General features: G+C 40.6%; 1 protein-coding gene across 1 annotated transcript in view; it reads left to right on the top strand.

The window, feature by feature from the left end:
- The first annotated feature begins 580 nt into the window (after positions 1-580).
- The window catches only part of MGA (MAX dimerization protein MGA), a 2,673,741-nt gene continuing 2,647,166 nt past the window's right edge, over positions 581-27,155 (top strand). The window contains exon 1 of the mRNA XM_044060555.1: positions 581-1,731. Within this exon, the coding sequence (XP_043916490.1) occupies positions 638-1,731 (1,094 nt within the window). The 5' untranslated portion in view covers positions 581-637. The remainder of the gene's footprint in view (positions 1,732-27,155) is intronic.

Genomic DNA, 27,155 nt, shown 5'->3' with positions numbered 1-27,155 from the left:
CAACAGTGAAACACGAAAAACATAGTACAGTTGTGTACACTTGCCAAAAATTTAGATGTTCGAGTATATTCACTGTTGCAGTCCTGGTTACACTCCCTCCAGCCCCCTGACTTATCTTTACTTCTACCTATCCTTTTTGTTTGGCTTATCTTACATCATTGGTATTTGCTTTTTGTGGGGGTGTTCCATACCATGTATTTGCTTCCTATTTTGGGGGCTCCTGACATCTGGGGCAAGAAAACCAGATGTAATGGCGTTGGCTGCATATTTTATACCCCTGACGACCTGACGTCATGGAAGGACAGCATCTGATGCAGAAATCCCAAGACTCTGGTTTTCAGGCCGACTGTGGGCTACCTGCAGGCAGATAACCCAAATGTGATGACTGCAACAATGAATACACTCGGGACATCTACATTTATGGTAAGTGCACACAACTGTACTTTTCCTTCCCTTTGGCATGTAAAGGGTGTGCTGTTTAAGAAAGAAAATATAGTGATAGTTTCATATTCTTGCTGGTAGTAAATGTTTTTTCTCTTTTGCTGGTGTCTGAATTTTTTTTTTTTCTTTCTACAGAATGTAAAATTTCCTAGGATGGCCTGAGTGATGGGCATGGTTCATAATGAATCATTTCTAAATGGCTTCTGAAGCCATGGATAATCAGGTAGCATTACCGAAGCAGGACACTGGGACTGCACCCACATCTGGAACACCACCGGCATTCTTTGTCATTCTTAAGCAAGCCCAAGGAGTCAACAGTACAGAGCAGGGAATATTAGTAGCCAGCAGTGATGTTCATACAGCTTCCACTGGCGAAGTGGTCGAGGCAAAGGCCAAACCCAAGACTGGCCTTCCAGCACAGTGCATCTCTGGAAATGTTACAGTGACACTAGACAATAACAGCATGTGGAATGAGTTTTACATGTGTAGCACAGAGATGATTTTGACCAAACCAGGCAGGAGAATGTTTCCATACTGTCGTTACCGTATATCTGGATTAGATCCCTTTCAGAAGTACATTCTTGTAATGGATATCACGCCTGTCGACAATTATCGTTATAAATGGACTGGACGATGGTGGGAAGCTACTGCAAAAGCAGAGCCCCATGTTCTTGGGAGAGTTTTTATTCACCCAGAATCACCATCCACTGGCCAGTTTTGGATGCAGCATCCTGTTTCTTTTTATAAACTGAAGCTCACAAATAACACTTTAGACCAAGAAGGACATATTATCCTTCATTCCATGCACCGCTATCTTCCACGTCTCCACATTGTACCTGCTAGCAAAGCTCCAGAGGTTATTCAGTTGAATGGTCCTAGTGTGCTTACTTTCACTTTTATGCAGACAGAATTTTTTGCTGTTACAGCATATCAGAACATTCAGATTACTCAGTTAAAAATAGATTATAATCCTTTTGCAAAAGGATTTCGGGATGATCCTTTGAACAACAGGTTAGGGAAAGATGGAAGACAGAAGCCTTTCATGGACCATTTAGAGGAAGATAAAACTACAGATGATGATAGTTTGTGCAAAACGACCTCCATCAGCCCAAGGAAAATCTCTGAAGATCCAGGCAATTCAAGCAAGAATTCAAGTGGTCCTAGTACTCCTAGTTGCATTGTGGACTCTGAACCACATATCTTCAATACCGAGAAAGATATTGTGGGATTAGTGAACACCAATCTAGACCATTCTAGTTTAGAAACAAAACATCATGCATTACCATTGGGGTAAGTTATTCCTTAGACTCGTTTAGCTTAAGTTGACCGAGTATTGCAAACAAAGTTGAATGTATTGCAGTATGGATTTGTTTAATGTAGCTTGTATCCATTTTACTGGGAAATCTAAAAATGTTTATAAGTGAAACACTTTTTTTTTTTAAATTTTATTTATTTTTCATGAATGGCTGTTTTTTTTCTTTATATATCTACTTAAGAATTCTACTGTGAAATACATATGAACATAATTTAGTATATTTTTAAGTGATTTATGTATTTTGAGAGCTTTTTTTCCCTAAATTTGTTAATTTGAAAGTTGGTGTGTTTATCTAGTGTAAGAAGGAAAATCTGTGTAGAGTAAGACTTTTTTTTTCTTGTTAATGGTTTCTGTAATAGTTAATGAAATATCTCTTGAGGAGATGGTCTTTTTTAATTTTAGGACTCTAACTCTGTGCATGTTCAGTTCAGTGGATAGAACTTTTTCAGTCTACCCTTGCACCTTGTCTAACCATGACACCTTGCACATCTGTCCTCCTTTCCAGGTTATTCACAGTGCTAAACACATTTAGACTCCATATGGCTTCCAAGTACTGTCAGACTAAAATGTAGAAGTTTGTTTCTTCTTTCTGGTTTTGTAAATGTAGTCTGTTGAGCATACAGTGTAATGGTCATGAATCTTTAAAAAAACACCTTCTGTTACAAATACTTCATAGCTAGGCCAAAGTGTAGCCTTCCATTTTCATATTACTAAGACTACGGCCAGAATAAACTTACTGGTGTTCTGGGTGTGTAAAACGTCCCACATTCTGTTACATCAAGGTAAGGTAGTATAAAGTGTTTGCCTATACTAGCTACAAGAAGAGCAAAGGTGTTTCCAAAATTAATAGATACAGATTGGTGTAGTTTTGTGTCAGGGAGGCAAAATTTGACAAGTTATATAGAAAATGATGAACCAGAGGGAAGAAAAATGTAAAAAAAAATCTCTTCTGTTGGTGGGTCTTAATGCAGTGAAAGCATTTGACAGAGTAATCTGGAATTTTTATGAGTAGGGTAATGGAAGCATTTACATTTCCTGATACAATAAGGTTAATTAGGATATATGAAGGATTGGAGGCAAGTATTAAAGTGAGAGGGTTTCTCTAATAAGTTGTGTCTGAACAGAGGAACCAGGTAGGGTTTCGTCTTTCCCCTTTATTTGTTTTATATGTAGAGTCATTGACAAAGAAAATAAGGGACTTGGAAATTCAAAGACTTAAAAGACTGGATTATAATGGCAGTTAAGGCTATGTGTAAGAGACTCAGCAAAAGATGATGCAAAAACTGAGAAACTGGATGCTCTTATTTACGGATAGTAAGATATAAACAGTGAAAATGTTTTTAGTCTTTAGTTTTATATCTTGGTCAGGCATGTTTTTACCAACCTGAGAAGAAGTTGGGGACAGTAATAAAGAGCTGAAGGAATTTATCTTGGAGGGGAAGAGGGCAAGGGATAAGTTGATCCTTCCAAAAGATCAAGCTGTTTACGATTATCTGATTTTGAAGATATATTTTAAAGCTACACACATAACACAAACGGAAAGCTATAGTTCAAAGTGTAAGGAGATGATGAAACGGGTGGGGGGGATTCAAAAACCGAGTGGGGTTTTGGATGATGATTCTTAAGAATAATAGCCATACAGAATATTGTATTCATAAAGTAGCAAAAAGTATTCTAAGAACTAAGCCAACAAGAGAATGGAGAGAGAAGATTCTTCCGATTTAAAGATGACTACAAGTAGGGGTACAGAGAATAGGCAAGAGGAGGCTGAAATTTAGTGGAGAAAAGTGCCAAATGAGCCAAGATATTGGGAGCAAATAACCAGACAGGGAAAAGTAATAGAATTGTACTCGGGAAGGATTAAAACCGGGGTGTTGGGTGCCATTAAAAGATTTTTCACTTTCTTATGCACAAGTCTTTTAATAGAATGGGATGAGGCCAAGAAAACATTTGGACTGGAGACTAGAGACTCCCTTCCCTGTCAAGGATTGATATCACAATATAAGCAAGGAGAATCAATCAGAGGAGGTTAGAAAAGATTGGGAAGAGAAATTGGATAAGCAATTTACGAGTGAATAATGAGAAGATATAAGGTATAGCTGTCAAATATGCGACAGTCTAGAAGGTTTAGGATTATTGCTTTGAGTGTTTTGGATAGGCATTTTTTTTTTTTACTCCAAGCAGACTCCAAAGAGTTTTCCACTGACATATGGCAAGTATTGGAGTTGTGTTGGGAAAGAGAGGTAACTGGGAAAATGTGTTTTGGGAGTGCAATGAGTTGGCAGATTTTAAAAATTCCCTATGAAGTACTCTGATAGAATATTGCATAAGCAAATGCTTGTAATTAAGGAAATTATTTTTTTTCCAGTAAACATCTTTATTAAATTATCACATATGACATGGGCAGTCTTCTATTTATTTTTGAGCGTGGACACAGGATCTGAATTGGCCCACACATATTAAGGCCTTGTTATGTTTAATTCTGGTGGCTGCCAAAAATCAGTTACTAGAAAGTGGAAATCAAAGGGGTTGGGGGTTGGCATAATGATTTATGTATTTACCTCACAGACACAAAGTGCAAGGTTTAATTCTCACTTTTGATTGCTGTCGCATTGGAGTTGGGATGGTTGTCATAGAGGTTAAGGTGCATACCTGACGAAACAAAGTACAGGGTTTGAGCCTCACCTTTAAGGGCAATTTGCTAGGTATAAAATGGCTTACAAGGGCAGATAGCCTTGTACTTTGTGAACATATAAAATCTAAACCAACTATATTTAACATATTTAATATTGTAACAGAGGTAAAAAAAAACTGGAAATGGAAAAGAGAAGGAGCAAATTACACTAAAATGGAAATTGTGTGAACAGTACATGCAAAATAATGTTCTGCTGAAGTAGCTAGGTTTAAGGGAAGACTAGAATTGAGCAATTTATGTAATATTGGATTCTTGGATACATCACGTATGTTCTTTTTTTATAACTAGCGAGAAAATGTTATGGTTTGTTTTCTTTTATATTAATATATGTTTTCTTAAGTGATGATTTAACAATGTTAAAAAAAAATGCAGCATCACTGCTCTGTACTACACAAGGCAAACTGGCTTACTACTAGAGAACCCCCCCTCCTAGTTTTGTCATTCAAGTGTAAACTGCTACACACTTGTATACCTTTCCATACTTTTCAAGAAGATTAAAAGAAATGGCTACAACCTCAGATCTCTTTCTAAGGGCATATCTTCACTAATTACCCCGGGGAACAAACTACACAGTACTGACCTGACCTTCTTTTTAGAATTAGCAAGCTATGATAAGTCCCTCCTTCCCAGAATTCAGGGTTCAACTGAAAAATCTGCTACTTCAAGAGAAGGAGCTTTCTAATAGGAGTGGTCTAAATCCTGACTACGTACCTCTTCTTCCTCTTTGTAACGTAATTCACTTCAACTTGCTCATCTTGACCCAACTCCCCTTTTCTTCCCTTATTGTGCTTCTCCATTGCTTTCTGGTTAAAGGTAATCACTGCTCTATCCCAGTTAACGAATTAAAATAAGTAAATATTTTGGTGGCCTTGTTTGCAGATTCACTTTGCTTTTTAAACCCTTGTACACTATATATTATTGATATTTTCAGCTTTGTGTCACTCTTTATGGGGATAGTCTGAAAATGGTCAAAGATGATCAGTGCTGTGCCTCGGTTAACAAATGGAAGTAAATAAGCAGTCTGGTGGCTTTATTTGCCATTCTCTTTCATATCTTTTTGATGTGTCTGTGATTTTTTATTAGCATGGCAGCATCTTTAGCAATTAAGGCATGGCCGCCTTGTTTGCCATTGTTGCTGAGACTTGGTTTTCCCTGTGCTTTCTCAGGACTTCGGTAGTTTTTCCACCATCATCACTTTGTTCTTTTAGAATTGTGTAAGTGAAAGGATGATATTGGTTGCTGTTTGGAACTTGTCATTGTTACAGAGGCTCTTGCTGAGCCAGTATGGATAGATGTTGAGATTTCTCTTAAGATTTTCATTCTTTCAGCTAGGAACCCCCCAGCTTGGTGGTGCTAGTCATATTATACAGATGGAAGGACAGACACGCACGCAAACAGAGATTGCTCTCTGTTTTAGAGTTGCTAAAAATCATAGGTGTTGAAGGACAGCAGTGCCTAAGTAGAGGGCTTTCTCTGCATTTGCATTTGTGATTTTGTTTCCTCCTGCATTTGGTGAGCCAAGGCCAGTATCCCTGGTGTCAGGGTTTCTTTTGTCTGATAGTTTGGTTCCTTGCTGCTTTTATATATAAAAAAAAAGAGTAGTGTTTCTTGTATCATAGGCAGTTTTCTTTTACATATTGTGCGGTCCTCATGCATGATACACTTCAAAGTAGTATTTATACATTTTAAAATTTAACACTTTGGTCAGCCATTGTTTACAATGCTTGCTTAAGCATTTGCTAGATTCTGACAGTATTTAGCAAAGTTCATCAATTCAAAAGTTTTCTTCAACTGTTTGTGATTTCCAAACACTGCACCTTCATTTTATATTTAAAAAAAAAGAGGAACAAGCAGTTATCCTAACTAGTGATGGTACACCTTAAGTCCAGGTTTCAATAAATTTCGATTCGTTATACAGTGGATATAAAAAGTGTGCACACCCCCTGTTAAAGGGTTTTGTGATGTAAAAAAATGAGACCACAATAAATCATTTCAAAACTTTTCCCACCTTTAATGTGACCTATAACCTGTACAATTCAATTGAAAAACAAATCTGTTGGGAGAAAAATATAAAAAGCATACAATGAGCTGGGTGCATAAGGGTGCACACCCTTAAACTAATACTTTGTTGAAGCACCTTTTGATTAATTACAGCATCCAGTCTTCTTGGGTACACACTTGTCATCAGTTAAAGAGATTGATTAGCTCCAAATAAAGTTCAGCTGTCCTAGTAGGATTTTCTTGACATTTGCTCAGTTGCCTGCTACAGCAAAAGCCATGGTTCGCAGAGAACTTACAAAGCATCAAAGGGATCTCATTATTGAAAGGTTTCAGTCAGGAGAAGGGTACAAAAAGTTTCCACCTCATTGGAATTACCACGGAACACAGTGAAGACAGTCATGAAAAAGTGGAGAAAATATGGAACGGTGATGTTGCAAAGAACTCGACATCCCTCCAAAATTGATGAAAGGAAAAGATGAAAACTGGTCAGGGAGGTTGCCAAGAGTAATACTGCAACACTGAAGGAGCTGCAGGAATTTCTGGCAAGTACTGGTTGTGTACTACATGTAACAACAATCTGCCGTATCCTCCATATATCTGGACTATGGGGTAGTTTTGCAAGATGGATGCCTTTTCTTACACAGAAAAACATCCAGGCTTGGCTAAAATTTGTAAAACAGTACATCAAGTCCCCAAAGCATGTGGGAAAATGTGTTATGGTCTGATGAGACCAAGGTTGAACTTTTTGGCCACAATTCCAAAAGGTATGTTTGGCGCAAAAACAACACGTCGTATCACCGAAAGAACACCATCCCCACAGTGAAGCATGGTGGTGGCAGTATCATGCTTTGGGGTTGCTTTTCTTCAGCTGGAACTGGGGCTGTAGTGAAGGTGGAGGGAATTGTGAGCAATTCCAAATACCAGTCACTTTTGGCCCAAAACCTTCAAGCGTCTGCTAGAAAACTGAGGAATTTCACCTTGTAACACGACAGTGACCCCAAGCATACATCAAATCAACAAAAGAATGGCTTCAGCAGAAGAAAATTAAAGTTTTGGAATGGCCCAGCCTGACCCCAGACCTGAGAAATCCAATAGGAAATCAGTGGGGGTGACCTGAAGAGGGCTGTGCACAAGAGATGCCCTCGCAATCTGACAGATTTGGAGCGTTTTTGCAAGGAAGAGTGGGCAAATCTTGCCAAGTTAAGATGTGCCATGCTGATAGGCTCTTACCCAAGAAGACTGCTGCAATTACATCAAAAGGTGCTTCAACAAAGTATTAGTTTAAGGGTGTACACACACACACACACACACACACACACACACACACACACACACACACACACACACATATGCAACCAGCTTATTGTATGTTTTTTTTTTTTTTTTTTAATATTTTTTCCCTAACAGATTTGTTTTTCAATTGAATTGCACAGATTATAGATCACATTAAAGGTGGGAAAAGTTTTGAAATGATGTATTGTGGTCTCATTTTTTTATATAACAAAAACCTGCCATTTTAACAGGGGTGTGTACACTTTTTATATCCACTGTATAATGTTTAATGAATCTTACCTTTATTACATGTTGTAAACTTTTTATTGCATTGACACTCTGTAAGTTAATGATGTCCTTCTGTTCACTTGCTGCAGTATTTTTCACTTAAGGGATATCCCTGCCAGATGGTGTCCTGACGTTGGTTAGTATACAAAAATATTTCACCACTATAGGGTACGTGGTATGTTTGGCTTAGTCTGCAGTTGTACATAGACCATAAAAAGGACATACGCATGTGCTATCTTCAGAACTTTTCTGGCACCATTCAGAAAGCCAGCTACTGAACGTTGGTCTTGCAGTTTCCAGCATTTTAGTTTTCTTTTTCTCAGATAAGTGCCCCATTGTGGAATTTTTTTTGCTCCTTTTTGTTATGTCATCCAGGAAGGGTTAAGTGCCAGCGTGAAAGACAAAGTCCACATAAGGACAACCATACCCAGTCTCTTCTGTATAGGCCCCAACAACAACCATAGGTCATGTAGTATTTGTCTGTCCTTTGTTCGATAGACCCTTAGAAGCAGGCTTAATTCCTTAGCTTTATATTTGGAAACCTGTTTAAAACTTTTAACGAAACTAATGGAGGGTGCCCCGGGGTCTGATACTGAGCCACTGAAGGATAAGGCCAAAAATGCTAGGCCTGTGCCTTCGGCTGTACCTCTGCCGTCCATCTTTCCCGAGGCACTTGTCGACCCAGAGGCATGTGGGATCTCTGGCTTGGAGTCGCAAGCTGAACCCATTTCTGAGGTTGCCTTGCCTTCAGCTGAGAATATGTCCCTAGAGGTTTAGCAGACAGCTGACTTGGATGTCGAGGAGGAACCAGTACTAGGCCAACATCTGGCCCTCTAACCTTTCAAAATAAGTGTCTTTAGCTAAGGAAAAAGCAAAACACAAAACCTTTATCCACTATTAAAGAGCCCCCTTCTGAATGACAGGCTTATCCCCAGAGTCTTTTCCAGCCCTTTATGGCTCTTAAACAGACTTCAACAGTGTCTCCTCCTTCCCAGGCCGTCAGTCTGCCCTGAAAAGGGTGTAGGATCCTGAGTAATCAGTGGATTTCTCTTCTGAAGAAGAGGAATCGTTAGACTACCCAGATAAACTCTCCTTTAGAATATGTGTCACCTAAAGAGGAGTGTGTAGGCACGGAGTCCCCCGTGGAAGAAATTTCCTTTGGGGAAACCATCTTGAAAATTTCAGATGTACAAAAAATGTACTACAAATTGTTACAAAATGGATTTACCTAGCTCTTCTGTGGTTCCTTCTGTCCATTCAGCATTTTTGGATGCATTTAACAATGCTTCTCAAAATCCTGACTCTCTGGCCCCAGCCCTTAAGAAGCCTGATCATTTTTGCAAAGTCTATGAGGGCTGTAATTTTCTTTTCAGATGCCCTGCAGCAGACTCTGCAGTTACTTTGGTTGCTTCTGACAAGCCTTCCAGGATGCTCCCCAGTACCTCCCTGTTGCCTTCAGACAAGAAAAGTAGAACTGTGGAAAGACTAGGTAAAACGACCTACATCAAAGGAACTTTAGCTTTCAGGGCTATAAACTACCAGACTCGAATGACTAAATATTCTCTAGAATTATTGTCTCAGGCTGCTGCTGCCATCTCAGACCTCCCTGAGTCAGAGGGAAAAAACTAAGCCCTGTCTCAATTAGGAGCCCATTTTTAAGTGGCCAAACATTCTGTAAAATGCTGCTATGACACTGCTGAGACCTGTGCTAGGGCAGCTGCAACAGAGGGTCTGTGCTTAGGTTTTCCTGGCTCAGACTTCAACCACTTCAGGATGATTTCAAATCCAAACTCATGGATGCACCTCTAAGTAACTCTTCTCTGTTTGGCCTTGCCTCTGTGTCACTTTTCAAGTCCCTGCAAGAAAAGACCAAGGAACTCCTCTCCTAGTTTCTCCAGTGCCAAGGTTCTATAAAGAACTCTCCTTCAAAATTTGCCTTTTTCCATAGTTGCTCACAACACCAGAACAGTAAGTCTTCCAGGGGAGGAAAGAGACCTCTGCAGACCAGGGCTCCTCAGAACTCTCCCCAACAAATTCAAACCTTTCCTGACAGAGCAGGGAGTTTGTGACTACTCTGCTTCTGTTCTCCTCCCCTTCTGCCTCTCAACTCTTAGGGCGTGGGAAGGCGTTACCCAAGACAGCGGAGCCCTTTCCATCATAAGAAATGGATATTTTGTAGTCTGGCATTCCACTTTCACCTTTTGGCGACTACCGGAGTACATAAAAAAATGCAAAGAAAAGGACAGAGAAAGGCAGTCGAGATCCAAAACAGACAACAAAGCTTCTCCTAAGCCAGTCGCTGGTTCGCTGGTACTCAGTGAGGTGCTTTTGCAGCCTCTGATACCCGCTACCTTCGAGTCGCAGGTCTCTGCCGACACCCATGTGGAGTCCGGCATGCTGCAAGATACTCAAGGTATTGGACCGATCTCCCTCGGATGCATCCGGAGCCGCTGTGCAGGCACCGGCTTCTGAGGGTGTATTCAGACCTAAACATTTTTATATCAAACCGACGAAAGTTGCAAAACCAAAGGCAAAGACACCTTCTAAAACTAAAAAGATGCCTCGTGCACAGGCCTCTATGCCTAAAAACAGATGATCAAAATGGCTGAAGACCTTATTACCTTGATCAGGGGTACCCATCCCCCTCCAGATAAGAGGCCTAGGCAAGACACTGACTATGAATCTTCAGATCTGATTTCTATTTCTTCTGATTCCTCTTCTGATCAGGAATTATCTTTACCTCCCTATGAGGATTCTGATGCTGAGGAGTCTATTCCATCTGCATCTCCTTCTGAGGATTATTCATTTGGAGTAACCTTGCATACTTTGAGGGAGCATTTTCACTGGGAGAGTCAGGACTTCTCCAAATCAAAAAAGGGGCTCAGGGATTTCCTCCTTCACCCTCAGCACAAGCCTTTAGCCATTCCCCCTGTGTTACACATTGTGGATGATGTTTTTTTGGAGTCAAGCCTGACCACTGACTCTTTACCTTCAGCTCCCAGTAAGCCTAACAGGTATGATAGGGTCCCTGACTCTCATAAATTTTTATTTAAAAACCCTGCTGCTGATCCTGAAACTATTTCACAGGGTCCAAGGGGAGTTAAGGCCTCAACAGCAAAAAAACGTACCCCCTCCGACTGAGATTCAAGGACACTGGATAGGTGGTGAAAAAAGGTTTATACATCTGCAACCTTGGCAATTAGGACCTTAAACTGTCTTCATATGCTTAAGTACCAACAACATGTTATGGGATTGCTGAAACAGAAACTGATGTTGATTTCAGAATGTGCAGAAAGTAAGGAATTGCAGGAATTATTGCATGCAGCTGAACAAGTTGGAAAGCATAGTTTACAATGTGGTTTTGATTCTTTAGAGTTCTCCTGCAGGTTCGCAGTTACTGGATCTGTGATTAGGCGGCATGCCTGGTTAAAGGAACAAAATTTGCCTGATCATGTTAATGCTAAATTGTGAGATGCACCTTTACAGCATGATTCTCTGTTTGGTATTAAGGCAGAAGAGGTTTTAAAGAAAATGAAAGACAAAGCTAAGTCTATGCAAACTGTTGAAGATTGCTTACAAGTGCAGCCACCTAGATTCAGTAGACACTGGCCTACAAAAAAATTGGTCCTTTCCTTTGTCAGACAGAGCTCAAAGGGGCAAATCCAGATGCCCTAAGGGTTCCGGGTACCAGGCTCAAAACTCATACAGGTCAAAGCAGTGGGTCGCATCCACCTCCAATTCTGGAGGAGATAAAGCGCAAACCTACAGAAAGCAATCCCAATGACTTCCCTCTGCCTACACCAAGCACTTATCTTTTGGCAGCACCCATAGGGGGGAAATTTGCACTTTTTGCTCAAAATTGGCAGTTAATAACCCAGGACAAGTGGGTACTGAACATCGTATCACAGGGATAGAGATTCCATTTCCACACTCTCCCAATGACAAATGGTTGGCCAGACCTGCCAAAAAACTAATGGGCAGAGGCACAGAAGCAGATTATGTCCCTCATAGATATGGGGGCCATTCAGACAGTACCAGAACAGGAAAAAGGTCAAGGTTTTTACTCAAGACTGTTCTTGGTACCCAGAAAGGACAAGGCCTGGCAGGCAGTACTGGATTTATCGATTTTGAACGCATACCTGGACATTCCAAAATTCAAAATGCTCACTTTGCAACAGCTTCTGCCCATGCTGGGCAAGAATGCTTGGCTGGTGACTTTAGACTTAACAGAGGCGTACCTGCATGTCCCAATAAGACAGTCGTGCAGAAGATGCCTCAGATTCAAGGCTGGCTTAATGCATTCCCAATTCTCTGCACTGCCCTTTGGCTTATCTATTGCGCCCAGGGTCTTTACAAAGTGCTTGGCACCAGTAATTGCATTTTGCAGGCAAAGAAGTATTCAAATATATCCTTACTTGGACGACTGTCTCATTCAAGCAGAGAACAAGGACACTCTTCCATGACACCTGGCGTTTGTGAAAAGGCTTCTTGCATGCCTAGGGTAAACAATAAACGAAAAGAAATCACAACTGGTACCCTCTCAAAAGATAACATTCCTGAGTGCAAGCTTACATACAACTGCCCAGATGGCTTACCTCAAGCCAGACAAACAAAGGCAGCTGACTACTTACTTCAAACTGATGGCAACAAAAACAGTCTTCTGCAAGACCAATTCTGCAGGCTCTGGGCTTCATGGCATCCTGCATCGTACTAATTCCATATGCAAGACTGCATATGAGGAAACTTCAGTGGTACCTAAAAAGTTTATGGAGTCAACGTTCACACAGTCTAGAAACAAAGATTCCTCTCATCCCCTGCCTGCAACAGGAGTTTCTATGGTGGGCAAAGGCCTGTCAATAAAACATGGGATGGCCCTTCACTCTACCCCCTGCCAGCCAAACCTTAACAGATGCATCAGATTATGCCTGGGGGGCTCACATGGCAGGAAGATGCATTCAGGGCATATGGGCACCAAATCAAATGCATCTACATATCAACCAGAAAGAGATGTTAGCTGTTCAAAATGCCCTAACAGCCTTCAAGGACAACTGATAAAGATGGACAACACCACAGCCATTTGGTATATAAACAAGCAAGGGGGCATACACTCATACCCCCTTTGCAGATTAGCCATGGCACTGTGGGACACAGCTTTGACCTACCAGATACATCTTCAAGCTCAATTCCTGCCAGGAAAACATAACACTCTGGCAGGCTATTTAAGCAGAAACCTTATGGATCCTCACGAGTGGAAACTAAATCCACAAGTATTCAGCATGATAACAGAAAAATGGGAGAGCCCAGACACAGATCTATTTGCCTCTCCTCAATATGATCAATTGAAAAGATTCTGCACAAGGACATATCACAGACAAGCATGGAAAGTGGACACCCTATCCTTCAGTTGGAAAAACCTATCAGTTTACGCCTTTCCTCCTCTGCCTCTTCTACCTAAGGTCCTCCTAAAAGTCAGACAAGAGAAGCCAAAGATATTAATTGCCCAGGACTGGCCCCGCCAATACTGGTACCCAATCCTAAGGAACTTGTCTCAATACCCAGCTTGGACCTTGCCTCAAAGACCACAACTACTGTCCCAGCCAAACAATCAGATCCTGCACAATCAACTACAGACTCTGAACCTGGCAGCATGGCTAATCATGTAATCATATGAACGACACCTCTCAGTAAAGCTGTGATGGATGTCATTTTGGAAGCCAGAAGGCCTAGTACTAGAAAATCTCATGCTGACAAATTGAAGAGATTCTGTGCTTGGAATTGTGCACAAGGAACTGATGCAGCAGAACCACATATTCCTCCGATATTACAATACTTAACTTAGTTGCTTGACAAAGGCCTATCTTTCTCATCAATCAAAATCCATGCCTCTGCCATTTCGGCTCATTACAACACAGAGCCACCAATCTTTTCTCATCCTTTACTAAAGCAGTATCTTAGAGGAGCCAAAAACCTAAGGCCTCCTAGAAGATCACCATTACCTGCATGGGACCTCAATTATGTGTTGGAAAAGCTCACCCTGCCTCCATTTGAACCAGCCGCTACCACTGATATAAAGTAATTATCATGGAAGACAGCTCTGCTACTAGCAATTACTTCAGCAAGAAGAGTTTCAGAGCTACAGGCCCTCATGGCTGTAGAGTCTTTTATCATATTTTACCCAGACAGGGTGTCTCTGAGGACATGTCCTACTTTTATGCCCAAGGTGGTTTCCAGTGTGGCTCTTAACCAAACAATTCATCTGCCAACTTTTTATCCAATCCGCAGAACAAAGGGAAGAGAATTCTGCATTCCTTGGACGTACACAGATAGCTAAGATTCTATTTGAGCAGGACAAAAGCTCTAAGAAAAACTGAGCAATTTACTAGTGTCATGTGCTGCAGAATCGGAAGGAAAGGCTATCTCAAAGCAGACAGTTTCAAAGTGGATAAGCCACTGCTTCCGTTTCTGCTACACCATGGTAAACTTGTGCCCAGTGGCATTAGGTCTCATTCCACCAGAGCTGCAGCTACTTCGGCAGCATTTCTCAGAGGAGTACCAACCAAAGACATTCTAGAGGCTGCTACGTGGAGTTCTGTTCACACCTTTACAAAGCATTACCATTTGCCTCTCTACTCTAAGTCCAGGATAGGCTTTGCCACTGCAGTGCTGCAGGGCTTAATAGCTGCACCTAATGCTTTTTAGCTCCAGCCTCCCAACCATAGCTTTGGGATTCTACCCAAATGTAATGACTGCAACAATGAAACACGAAGAACATAGTACAGTTGTGTACACTTACCATAAATGTAGATGTTGGAGTGTATTCACTGTTGCAGTCCAGGTTACCCTCCCACCATCCCCCTGTCATTCTACAGTTTATCTTTCCTTCTCTATGTTCTACAACCTCAGTGGTTTATTTGCTTGCAGATGAAGGTAAAGTTTATATTGATGCATATATATATATATATATATATATATATATATATATATATATATATATATATATATATATATATATATATATATATATAATATTGCTACCTTTTTGGGGGCACCTGACAATCTGGGGCAAGAAAATCTAAAGAAAATGGCGTCGGCTGCATGTTTTATACCCCCTGACGTCATGGAAGAGAAGGCAGCAACCAACGCAGGACCCAAGACTTTGGAATTCAGACCGACTGAGGGCAACCTGCCAGCAGATTACCCAAATGTAATGACTGCAACAGTGGATACACTTGAACATCTACATTTATGGTAAGTGTACACAACTGTACTTTCCCTTGATCCTTGGTATGAAAAAGGAAATTCTCTGGTGGTCTCAATGGGTAAGCCTAAATCCAGGACTACCTCTCCACCCTCTAGATCCAGTCTAAGAAATTTTCACAGAAGCCTCAGACAATGGCTGGGGTGTGGCCGTGGGAAAAAACACCGTCCAAGGAAGGTGGTGCCTCTCCCAGAAAATGGAACTCGTCAGTGATTGAGGGTATTTAAATGGGCGTGTTGGAAGAGATTGTGTTATCTGATGAAGTCATGAGGTACGGATGAAAACGTGGTGATTTAAGTTAAGTTTTAAAGTCTTCTTCAAGACTAGTAGTCTGCTGTCCTTACTTTGTTTTTAAGTTGAATTGGATTGGAATTATAGTCCTGCTGCTGCTTCCTAGTACTTTACTGTGTTTTTCCTTTTGTGGATTGGTGGCTTTGGGCACTTATCTTTTATTTGGTTTGTTTTATGTCTGTTTTGGAAGTGGTGGAAGCAGAGGAGAGTTTCCAAATTGAGGAAACTATAAGCTAGCATAATGGCTGAGAGCTTTATGGTTTGGTTGGGTAGTTAACCCAACTGGTGGAACTGTTGACATAGACTTGCCATAAAATTTTGGAGACCAAGACGGAGACCACTCCTAATAGCGGTGTTTCTAATACTGGGATTCTGGGACTAGTTTGTGATGTAAGTGGAGGGTGGAGCCAGAAGTAGCCAGTATTCCGAACGTTGGTATGGAGGAGAACAGCGTGGGGAAATGGTTTGTCAACTTGTAGCGGTTTTCCCTAGATCTCTTGGATGGGTGATACAAAGGAAAGAGGGGAAAATGTGGATTTTTACATTTGAAGAAATGTGAGCACCTAAAGAGCAACAAGGTCATATGCAAGAGGATCAGCATCCTGGCTCCACTGACCAAAAGGTAAGCCTTAATTCGGGTTTTGAAACAAGGGAAGGATTTGGAGCCTAGTTTTCTGAAAAATAGCTCGTTTTCCAACTTGACTGATAATGTAGACTCTAGAAATGAGGGGGATTTTTGTGGAGGAAAGTTAAACTAAATGACTCTATTTTGAAATCTTTAGCTATGTTAGAAGTCTGGGTGGAAACTCCCAGATATGCTCAGAATTAGTCCAAAATGATACAAAAATCACTGAACCCACAGACATTGCAAACATACTGGCAGACAGGTTCAGTGCAAATTTCTCCCCTCCCTCCCCCCCAAAAGGAGAAATATCTATCCCAGCAGAGTGTAGCCTCCCAATCATCTCAAATACCCAGGTGAGAGCTGCTCTAAAGCTAAAAACACAGCATCAGTGGGGACCGGATGGTGTCCCCGGCTGTGTGCTACACAAACTCAATGAGGAACTAAACCCACACATAAGGCGCTGTTTAATCTTAACCTTACCACAGGATACGTACCCAGAGAGTGGCGTACGGCAACTGTGGTCCCACTCCACAAAGGCAGTGCTTCTACGGACCCTGGTAATTACCGCCCCATAAGCTTAACAAGCTTGGTCTGCAAAGCTATGGAGAGGATCATAATGGAACTCATAAATAAAGACATAGGGGACCTACAGACATTGGATCCTACCCAATTCGGCTTTGTCAAGGGCAGATCATGCCTCTTGAACTTGGTCGACTTTTTTGAAACAGTCACCAAGGCCATTGATGAGGGTAAGGCAGTTCACACAGCCTACCTTGACCTTGCAAAAGCTTTCAACACAATACCCCACTCGGGTATCATAGAAAAGCTCACCAGCTTAAATGTAAACCCATATGTCACAAGATGGGTTGCAAACTGGCTCAAGGACAGAACCCACAGGGTTAGAGTTGCTGGTGCTATGTCAGACTCCAAGCCGGTCACAAGCGGTGTCCCACAGGGCTCAGTCCTGGGCCCCCTCTTGTTCGGCATCTACTTTTCAGAAGTGCAGGCAAACATAGGAGGATTGTGGCTGACAAAGTTTGCAGATGACTGCAAACTGGGCGCCATAGTTGAAAATCCATCAGACACAGATATCCTTCGGAGAGGTCTCATAGAAACGGATAACTGGTGCCAGAGCCATGGCCTTAAGCTAAACGCCAAAAAATGTATAGTCATACCCTTTGGTAAAAACAAGGTAACTCCAAGTTACCACATAGGTGGCAATCCATTAAGCACAGAAGAGGTTATCAGGGACCTGGGGACCCAAGTTGACAGTAACCTTTCTTTTGACACTCACATTGCCAAAGTGGTTAGGAAGACCTTCTACATTGCCCACCTGATTATGAAGGGATTCACATTCAGATCAAGGGAGGTCATTGTTCCCCTGTACTCTTCACTTATCAGAACAATGATTGAGTACAATGCCCCATTCGGAATGTATCTTACCCGACACCTGCAGCAATTGGAAAGACCCCAAAAGTTCCTCGCCAGAAGGATAAAGGGGCTCAAAAATATGCCATATGCTGCCCGACTGAAGAAACTCCAGCTCTATTCAGTCGCATACCGTCTGCTCAGAGGTGACCTGTGCCTGACATACAAGGCCATGTCCAACCCGGAATTAATGGACATGCTCCACCTCAAAAAATCCAAATCCACCAGAGCCACATGAGCAAGAGACTTAAACCTCAACATGGATATAAATAGGACGTGCTGGAGGGACAGATTCATCACCCAGAGACTCCCTATGCTGTGGAACAGAATCCCGGTCCATGTGCGACAGAGCACCTCGCTGGCTCTGTTAAAGAGGAATCTTGACCAGTGGATGGGAGATTGTAGGTTTACCCTGGGGATCATCTCTGTATCACTGCTGGACAGAGGCACGGCAAACTAATGGGGATAATATTCTTCAACCTAAGGGGTGGTGAAAGCCACACAACTCTGGCTAGGCTTATAAATGCCCTAGGGCAGATAGCCTAGTATGAACCTATGAAATAACAAGACTTTAGGGCTTGACAATAATTATTTAAAAGAATGTATTAAGAGGGGCATTGTCCCTTAAGGTTTAGGAATTTATAAATAACCCAATAATGTTTGTAATGGATCAGTTTTCCATCAGGAATTGCTAAATCATTTTGATTTTGTTAGTTTTGAAGTCATGAAAGCAATAATTCGACAGAATGGGAGGGAGATGGAAAGATTATTTGGGGACATAGATAGAATTAATGAAATGGTTGTTATGGGTCTAATGTTAGCTATTGAGGAAGAAACAAAATATGAGAATATTAAATAGAGTAGAGGAAAAAATGTTCACTTATTTTTAAAAGGAAATTTAGAAATCTGAATTGAGATGTTAGAATATAAACACAACTATAGTTAACCCTAAACCAAAAATTATAGGTAATGCAGAGTATGAAAGGAAGGCAAGAAATGGTTTGAATGAGAAGGAGGCTGTTAAGGGGGTAGGGATCATAAGAGAAGTTTTTTTTTTTTTTACCCTGGTAACTTGGATTTTGAAGACTCTTTAGAGTACCCCCTTTAAGGAGATCGGAGAGGCTGAGAATGGAAACGCACGTGAATAATTATTACAACAGAGAAGATACCTAATAGGGAGAGAGATTGAATAGGGAAATTAATACCCTGGTTGGAGAAGAAATAAGTGATAGCATAAAACATACCTACAAAAGTTTTAACATTTTTAATTATAGTAATTTAGAAATCAGTAAGGTCATTATTAATTTGTTTATTAAAAGACAAATGTATCCCTAGTTAAAAAGGTGAGATCAGTAGGGTTTTAATAGACCTAAAATTGTTTACTAGGAAGAAGAGTTTGGAATTATTGCCTCCTTTGGGACATAGGAATGGCAATGAAGATGGGATTCTGAGAAAGAAAAGCATATATAACCCACCCCTACATCCAGAATTAAAACATTTTAAAATGCATGTGGAAAAATAGCTTAGAGAAAGGTTAAGAAATAAGGGTTTTACAAATTTGCCTTTAGAAGGAAAAAAAGATTTATTAAAGGATTTGCGAGGTAATAAAAATGTAAGGGAGATGAAACCTGTTACGGGGCTTGGGATAGTTGTAATGGATGCAGTTTATATGTAGCTAAAATGATGGACCCTAGTGATAAATATATGTGTATATATATATATATATATATATATATATATATATATATATATATATATATATATATATATATATATATATATATATATATATACATACACACACACACACACACACACACACACACACACACACACACACACACACACACACGAGTCGCCAAAAATTAGATAAATGTACCTTATTGAAGGATTGTTTTTTATATTAAGAGAAGTAAGAGATGATAAGGTGATAGATGAGGAAACTTATTTATTAGCAGCATGATAATTCCAAATAGGCAAAAAACAGGCTGAAGGATCCAGTATCACAAAAAAACTTCCATTTAGTTACCAGTACACGAGCACTTCTACAGTCAAAATACTGCTTCAGATGTAATACAATAGCTAGCTAAAGCTCCATTAAATGCTCAAGCTTAATTAATCACAGGATCAGTTAAAACCTAAAATGTTTTCTTAGACAAATACATTTGAAATAGAAATATATGTAAAATATATATAAAACGTATCAAAATTCAAAACCAACTACATACATAAAATAGAACTTCTAAATATTCCTTGTACATATAAAAAGCACACATATTTCACCTAAATAATGGTCTGGCTTTTAACATTGGTTTTAAGGGAACCTTGTCATTCAAACCATGTCCATAGTCACCCCATAACCTAATGATCCATTCTGCCTCCAATTGTTCTGTCAAATTCCTTACATTTCTCCTAGTATATTCTCATACACTGTGCCTATAGCCATAAATTTGAAATTATGGTTACTGTTTCAAACACATGCTTTGCTAAGGCACTAACAATCTTAATTACTGATATGATCATCGTCATCATATTCTTTCGGCTGTTCCTGTTAGGGGTCGCCACAGCAAATCACCTGTTTCCACTTCTTCCTGTCCTCTGCGTCTTGCTCTGTCACACCAACCACCTGCATGTCCTCTCTCACCACATCCATAAACCTTATCTTTGGCCTTCCTCTTTTCCTGTTACCTGGTAGCTTCATCCTTAGCATCTTTTTCCCGATATACTCAGCATCCCTCCTCAGCACATGTCCAAACCAATGTAATTGTGCCTCTCTGGCTTTGTCTCCAAACCTTCCAACCTGGGCTGACCCTCTAATATATTTATTCCTAATTCTGTCCACCCTCGTCACACCTGGTGCAAATCTTAACATCTTTAATTCTGCCACATCCAGCTCAAACTCCTGCCTTTTTGTCAATGCCACTGTCTCCAATCCATATAACCTAGCTGGTCTCACTACCCTCTTGTAGACCTTCCCTTTCACTCTTACAGGTCACAAATCACTCCTGACACTCTTCTCCACCCACTCCATCCTGCCTGTACTCTCTTCTTCACCTCTCTTCCACACTCACCGTTACTCTGAACTACTGACCCCAAGTATTTAAACTCATCCACCTTTGCCACCTCTACTCCTTGCATCCTCACCATTCCTCTATCCTCCCTCTCATTCACACACATATATTCTGTCTTAGTCCTGCTGACCTTCATTCCTCTTCTCTCTAGAGCATATATCCATCTCTCCAGGGTCTCCTCCACCTGTTCCCTACTCTCACTACAGATCACAATGTCATCTGCAAACATCATAGTCCACGGGGACTCCTGTCTGATCTCGTCTGTCAACCTGTCCATCACCATTGCAAATAAGAAAGGGCTCAGAGCTGATCCTTGATGTAACCCCACCTCCACTTTAAACGCATCCGTCACTCCCACCGCAGACCTCACCACTGTCACACTACCCTCGTACATATCCTGTACCACTCTTACATACTTTTCTGACACTCTTGACTTCCTCATACAATACCACAACTCCTCTCTAGGCACCCTGTCGTATGCTTTCTCTAAGTCTACAAAAATACAATGCAACTCCTTCCGACATTCTCTGTACTTCTCCATCAACACTCTCAGAGCAAAGATTGCATCTGTATTGCTTTTTCCTGGCATGAAACCATACTGCTGATCACTAATCATCACGTCCCTTCTTAACCATGCTTCCACTACTCTTTCCCATAACTTCATGCTGTGACCAATCAATTTAATCCCTCTGTAGTTACTACAGCTCTGCACATCACCCTTATTCTTAAATATCGGTACCAAAACACTTTTTCTCCATTCCTCAGGCATCCTCTCACTTTCCAAGATTTCATTAAACAATCTGGTTAAAAACTCCACTGCCATTTCACCTAAACACCTCCGGCATGCTTATTCATTCTATCCCTAAAAGCCCTGTCTTGCCTATATACAATCTTTGACATACTACACAGTATGCAAGGTAAACAATATGCAGCGAATCACATGTAGCATGGACAAACATATAAATTCTGTCTTGATCTGGGTGCTTAAAAGTCCCTGTACTTTCTAGAAGTTTACAAACTGAATATTTTCCACACTGCCCTTGCTGTTGTAATTATTCTTGGGGTAGCACAGTTGCATTTTTATGACTTCATATTTTTAAAAAGGAACCTTGGTTGTAAATCAGCCAGCCCCTTAAGTTCTTCATCTGTAACTAATGCATTCCAGTGTTTCCTAATGACTTTAACGTATTGATTAACATTTTTGGAATAATACAATGGAACTTTTAACTTCCTGTCCCGTATTGCCACACTTTCACCATGTGTATTATACTGCATTTCTGAAAAATAAGGCTTAGCTTTACTTTTTCTTAAATGTTTAACTTCTTCTATAGCTCTGCCTACTTAATTATCCTTATAATCTCTGTTGGTAAGGGCTGTTCCTAAATTCTCCATATGATCTAGAAAGTCTTGAGCATGTACCTTCAGTCGGGATGTCCTAAGCATCTGATTTTTAACCACATTTCTAAAAATGTAGGGAGGATACATACTTTCTCTAAACAACAAATAGTTGCAGTTACGAGGTTTGCTAAATAATAATCCAAAAAAATTAACCCTTTTTTCAGACAACTCTGAAAAGCGTAAAAATGTAGTGGTCCTGGCGATGTGTTGCTCAAAATTATGGAAATGCTCAAGAGACCCATTCCATAATGGGAACACATCATCCATGAACCTGCAATAAAACACTACATGTTCACTAAATGGACCCTCAAAAATATGTTCTTGTTCCCATGTAGCCATGACTACATTGGCATAGCTATTGGCACATGACGTGGCCATAGCTACGCCATTGGTCTGCCAATAAAAAGAATCTTTGAAAACAAATGCATTATTTTCCAGAACACAATTCAAAAATGTACACAGCATTTCAGCTTTCACTTCACTAAAATCACTGTGTAACATTAAAAACTTTTTAATATTGGCAACACCAGAATCATTGGGAATCGCCATAAAAAGGGATACCACATCGAGTCACCATCAACATTCCCCTTTTTACATCATGGATCTGAGTAAAAGAAAATTGTTTAAAAAATGCTGTGCATCTTTTAATACCTGTGAAAATAAATGCAAAATAGGTCTAACAGGCTTTTCTATAAATATAGACAAAGGCTGTGTGGATCAATTGTGTCCAGCAACAACTGGCCGCAAAGGGGGATGGGTGGGATTCTTGTGTAGCTTTTTGGTAACCCCGGGATAATAGGAACAAGTGAATGTTGGACAAAAAATACTCTGAGATTTGTCAATGAAACCTGTACTAAGGATGTCCTTGAGCATACTCTTAATATTATTAACCATACCGTCAATGCACCTTTTGCAAGTCTTGACATTACATTCATTGTTAGCCAACATGTCCAGCATTTCAAATTCATACCAGTTTTTATCCAGTACCACAATAGGACCCCCACCTTGTCAGCAAGTCTCATGACTATGGTGGTGGTACTCTGCAATTTCTATATGGCTGGATTTTCATCTTTTGTTAAATTTGGACATTTAACAAGTTTATGCTTGGATGTATGTATTTTATGCAAATCATCCAAACATAATTTTTCAAAGACATTAACTACTGGGTTTAAGATTGGCACATACATACTAGGTTTTCTGAATGAACAACATCCTTCTGCTGTAGTGTTATTTTTATATTGTAACTTTAACATTAAATTCCTTGTGAAAGCATTTACATCTAAGATTACCTTAGTAAAGCCAGAATTTTACGTCGGAATAAACAGAAGTCCAATCTGGTCTAGTGGGACCTCCTGGATGACTCTTTTCCAGCAGCTTTTGGATTTCTTGTGCTGCTGCTTTCCTCTAACTGGGTGGAACATCAGGAAGCTTCTTTCTTTTGCAGGTAGGGAGTTGGAAAAATGGTATACAATAAGTTCTGAATATTGTTCATAGCACCCATGAATCTTTTGTTATATATGCCCAGGCATCTGGGTGCAAGGACAATCCGTCCCCCAACTGCCTGCAGAGATGGACAGTCAGGAAGCCCTTCAAGAGCATTGGAAGGGTCTGTCTGGAAAGGAATCCCAGAAACCCTGGTCTGCAGGCCGCCTCTGCTTCTAGGACAATGTCTTACATTAGCATTTATTCCTCTGGAGAAATTATCACCATGCAGGTCTTGGAAATGTCCCCAAGATGTTGGGAACCACATTTTCTTACCACCTCTCTGATTCCTGGAAAAGGTTCATTGAGGGGAATAGAAAACCTGATTCCAACAACGGACTGGGTCTTGCCATCCTGTTTCCTGCAGGTAAGTATATCTTTTACTGACGGCCCAAATAACGATGTGCCATTAAATGGGGCATTGATAAAGGATGTCTTAAAAGGCTCACAAAGTCGCATAGCCGCACCCAGGCATGTCTGTCTTGCCTTTGTAAAATGTTTGACATACTACACAGTATGCAAGGTAAATAATATGCAGTGATCGCATGTAGACGTGCTTTTTTTTTTTTTTAATTAAAGAAGTTCATCACGTAAGTGCATCTCCTAGTTCTAATTTTTCTGAAGTCATTTTCTCAGAGTATGCTGATGTTTGAGGACCGGTAGGCCAAACTTCCAGTAGTGTATTCCATGAAGTTAGACACAGAGGTCACTCCAGTAGTCAGACCAGAAAGAAGAGTTCCTATAGCTATGCAGGATAAAGTTAAGCCTCAGCTGGACAAAACGGTACAGCAAGGTGTAATTTGTCCAGTTACAGAACCAACTGAATGGGTGTCATTGATTGGTAGCAGCTCACAAAAAAATGGCTCAGACGAAATCAGAATATACATTGAGCCAAGAGATCTGAACAAAGCATTGAAAAGACCATATCATCCAGTGTGCACAGTTGAAGAGGTTGCAGCCCTAATACCAAATTCCACTATTTTTTTTCAGTCTTGGATGCAGAGAGTTAATTTTGACAAGTGATGCTTGATCGCAAGTCCTCATTACTAAACACTTTTGGTACTCTGTTTAGCAGATACAGATTTCTAAGGATGCAATTTAGAGTAAATTCTGCAAGTGAAGTCTTTCAGCGTGCAATGGAACACATTTTTTCAGGTTATCCTTTTGCCATAATAGTCTATCTTGTATTGGTTGGAGGCAGTGGTGAATCAGAGTATGACAGAAACCTAAAGAAAGTTCTAGACAGAGCACATGAAGTGAACTTGAAGCTCAGTCTCCTGAAGTGCAAATTCAGACTCCCAGAAGTTACATATGTAGTTCATTTGTTTACCAGTACTGGCTTGAGACCAGACCCGACCAAACAAGCAGCCATTCTTGATGTCTGCACCAGACAATGTTCAAGCTCTACAACGTTTCGGCATGGTCAACTATTTAGGCAAGTGTATACCAGACTAAGAATATAGGCACTGGAGGCAGTCAAAGGCACAAAAACAACTGACTTATTCAAAAATTTAATGAGTTGAAGCGCTTTTCGTTTGCTTCCTTTAGCAAACTTCCTCAGAACAAACAGTTTAAAAACTTTAAACATCTTTACATACATTTAAATAGTCGGAATAGTTGCAACTAAACCAGTCACCGCTTGCAGCATATCTACCTTATACTAAGTGATTCTCTTAAAGGAATCCAGCAAATTAGAATACAATTCAAGTATATAGATGTATAAATGTATAAGTGTAACATGTAATACTAAAAACATTGATACCAATAACTTCATGATTTGTTGAACTGTTAAACCAATTTATCAACAGTATAGTGTCAAAAATTGCCAACTCGAAACACTGTACTAGAAAGATGCTAGTGAACTAATGAAATACTATAATGTACTTCATACTAATACTAAAATACTAAATCTTTACACTGAGTAAAATCAAATAAATAAATATATACATTATACAGAAGTTATTACTAATTAATATTTAAAAAATTCTAAAAATGATGACTATAAAATTCAACTTAAATTCTGTTTTATTTCCTAATAACTATTCCAAAAGGAAGCACAACATCAGCATCTAAGACTCCTAAGTTTGAGAATGCTACTAATGGAACATGTTTCATTTAGCCCGGGGAAAATGTAAGCATTTAATCTAATTTGCCAAAACAGTTCCAACTCCTCCAGACATAAGGGTGTTGGCCCACCCCTTTAGTCTGTATTCACCTGATCTATAACTGAAAATTTTAATTTGTGATCTGTGTAAGACTGAATATGTTAAGCCAAAGCATTGTCTTGATGTTCATCGTGCATACAGCTGCAGTCATAACAGATGAGTTATCCTGCCGTCAGGCGGGTCCTCGGTCGGCCGAATTCCAAAGTCTAGGTCTGGCATTGGTTGTCATCGCTTCTTCCTTGACGTCAGTGTGGAAGGGGTATAAAAGAGGCAGCCAACGCCATTTTCTTCAGTCTTTCTTGCCGCGCGGTGCCCGAAGCAGAAGCAGTTCGCAAGTGCCGGTCGGCCAGCTCCTGAGATTTACGAAAGTATTTCAGCCGTAGTCTTCTTGAAAGCTAAGTACCCCGTTGGGGAAACTTTTCTTGCCTCAGACCGATGTCAGACAAAGTTAATAATTGCATTTCATGTGGGAAGCAAATACCGCATAAGGATTTCCACTCTTTCTGTATACCTTGATTAGGCCCAGACCACGATGTCTCGGCCTGCCGTTTTTGTGCTAGATTCAATAAGCACACTATTAAGCGTCGGGTGAAGTTCGTCCTTCACTTTTTTGGCAAAAAATTTAATTATATTATGTCGTCTGATACTCCAACTCCAGTTTTGAGCAAAAGACGCAAAGATAAGGACCGACATACGAGGTCCGCACCACCTACTGAAACCACGCTAAGGCCGACTACCAGTTCTCCGGTACTCAGCGAGGTGCCTACGCAGCCCCTGAGTACCGATGACTATGCATTACCGGTGTCTTCAGTACCCGAGGTCGCAGGCTCCTCGGCCCCCATTCCTACTACAGATACCAATGCCACTCCTGGCGGGGAAATTCAGAATTTAGACCGGCCTGCCATTTCTCAAGGGGTCTTCAGGCCTTCCTCCTTCTCTATTAAAGCCTTCACTAAATCTAAAGCAGCCATGAAAACCAAAAAACAGGTTTCTCAGACCCCCTCTCAAGGCACCATGCCTAAAAAAACAGATGCTTAAAATGGCTGAGGATTTGATTACTCTTATCAGGGGTTCTCAACCCCCCTCTGACAAAAGGCCCAGATTAGAGGAAGACTACCCTTCCTCAGATCAAGCTTCTATTACCTCAGAACTACCTGAGGACCAGGATTATGCCTATTCTCCATTCGAAGAGACTGATGCAGAGGAGTCTATTCCCTCTGTCTCCCCCCCCCTGAGGACTTCTCTTTTGGGGAAACCCTGCATACATTGAGGGAACACTTTCACGGGGAAGGCCAAGATTACTTGGATTCCAAGAAAAGGCTCAGGGAATTTCTCCTGCTCCCCCAGCATAGGCCTCTGGCTATCCCTCCTGTTTCAGATATATTGGATGATGTGTACACAGAAGCCAGCCTTAATCCTGATTCT

This window comes from Protopterus annectens, chromosome 2.part0, assembly GCF_019279795.1.
Source record: "Protopterus annectens isolate FY-2018-M chromosome 2.part0, PAN1.0, whole genome shotgun sequence".
Classification (NCBI taxonomy): domain Eukaryota; kingdom Metazoa; phylum Chordata; order Ceratodontiformes; family Protopteridae; genus Protopterus; species Protopterus annectens.
Note: the sequence above shows the minus strand (reverse complement) of the source record. Positions and strands in the feature narration are given on the sequence as shown.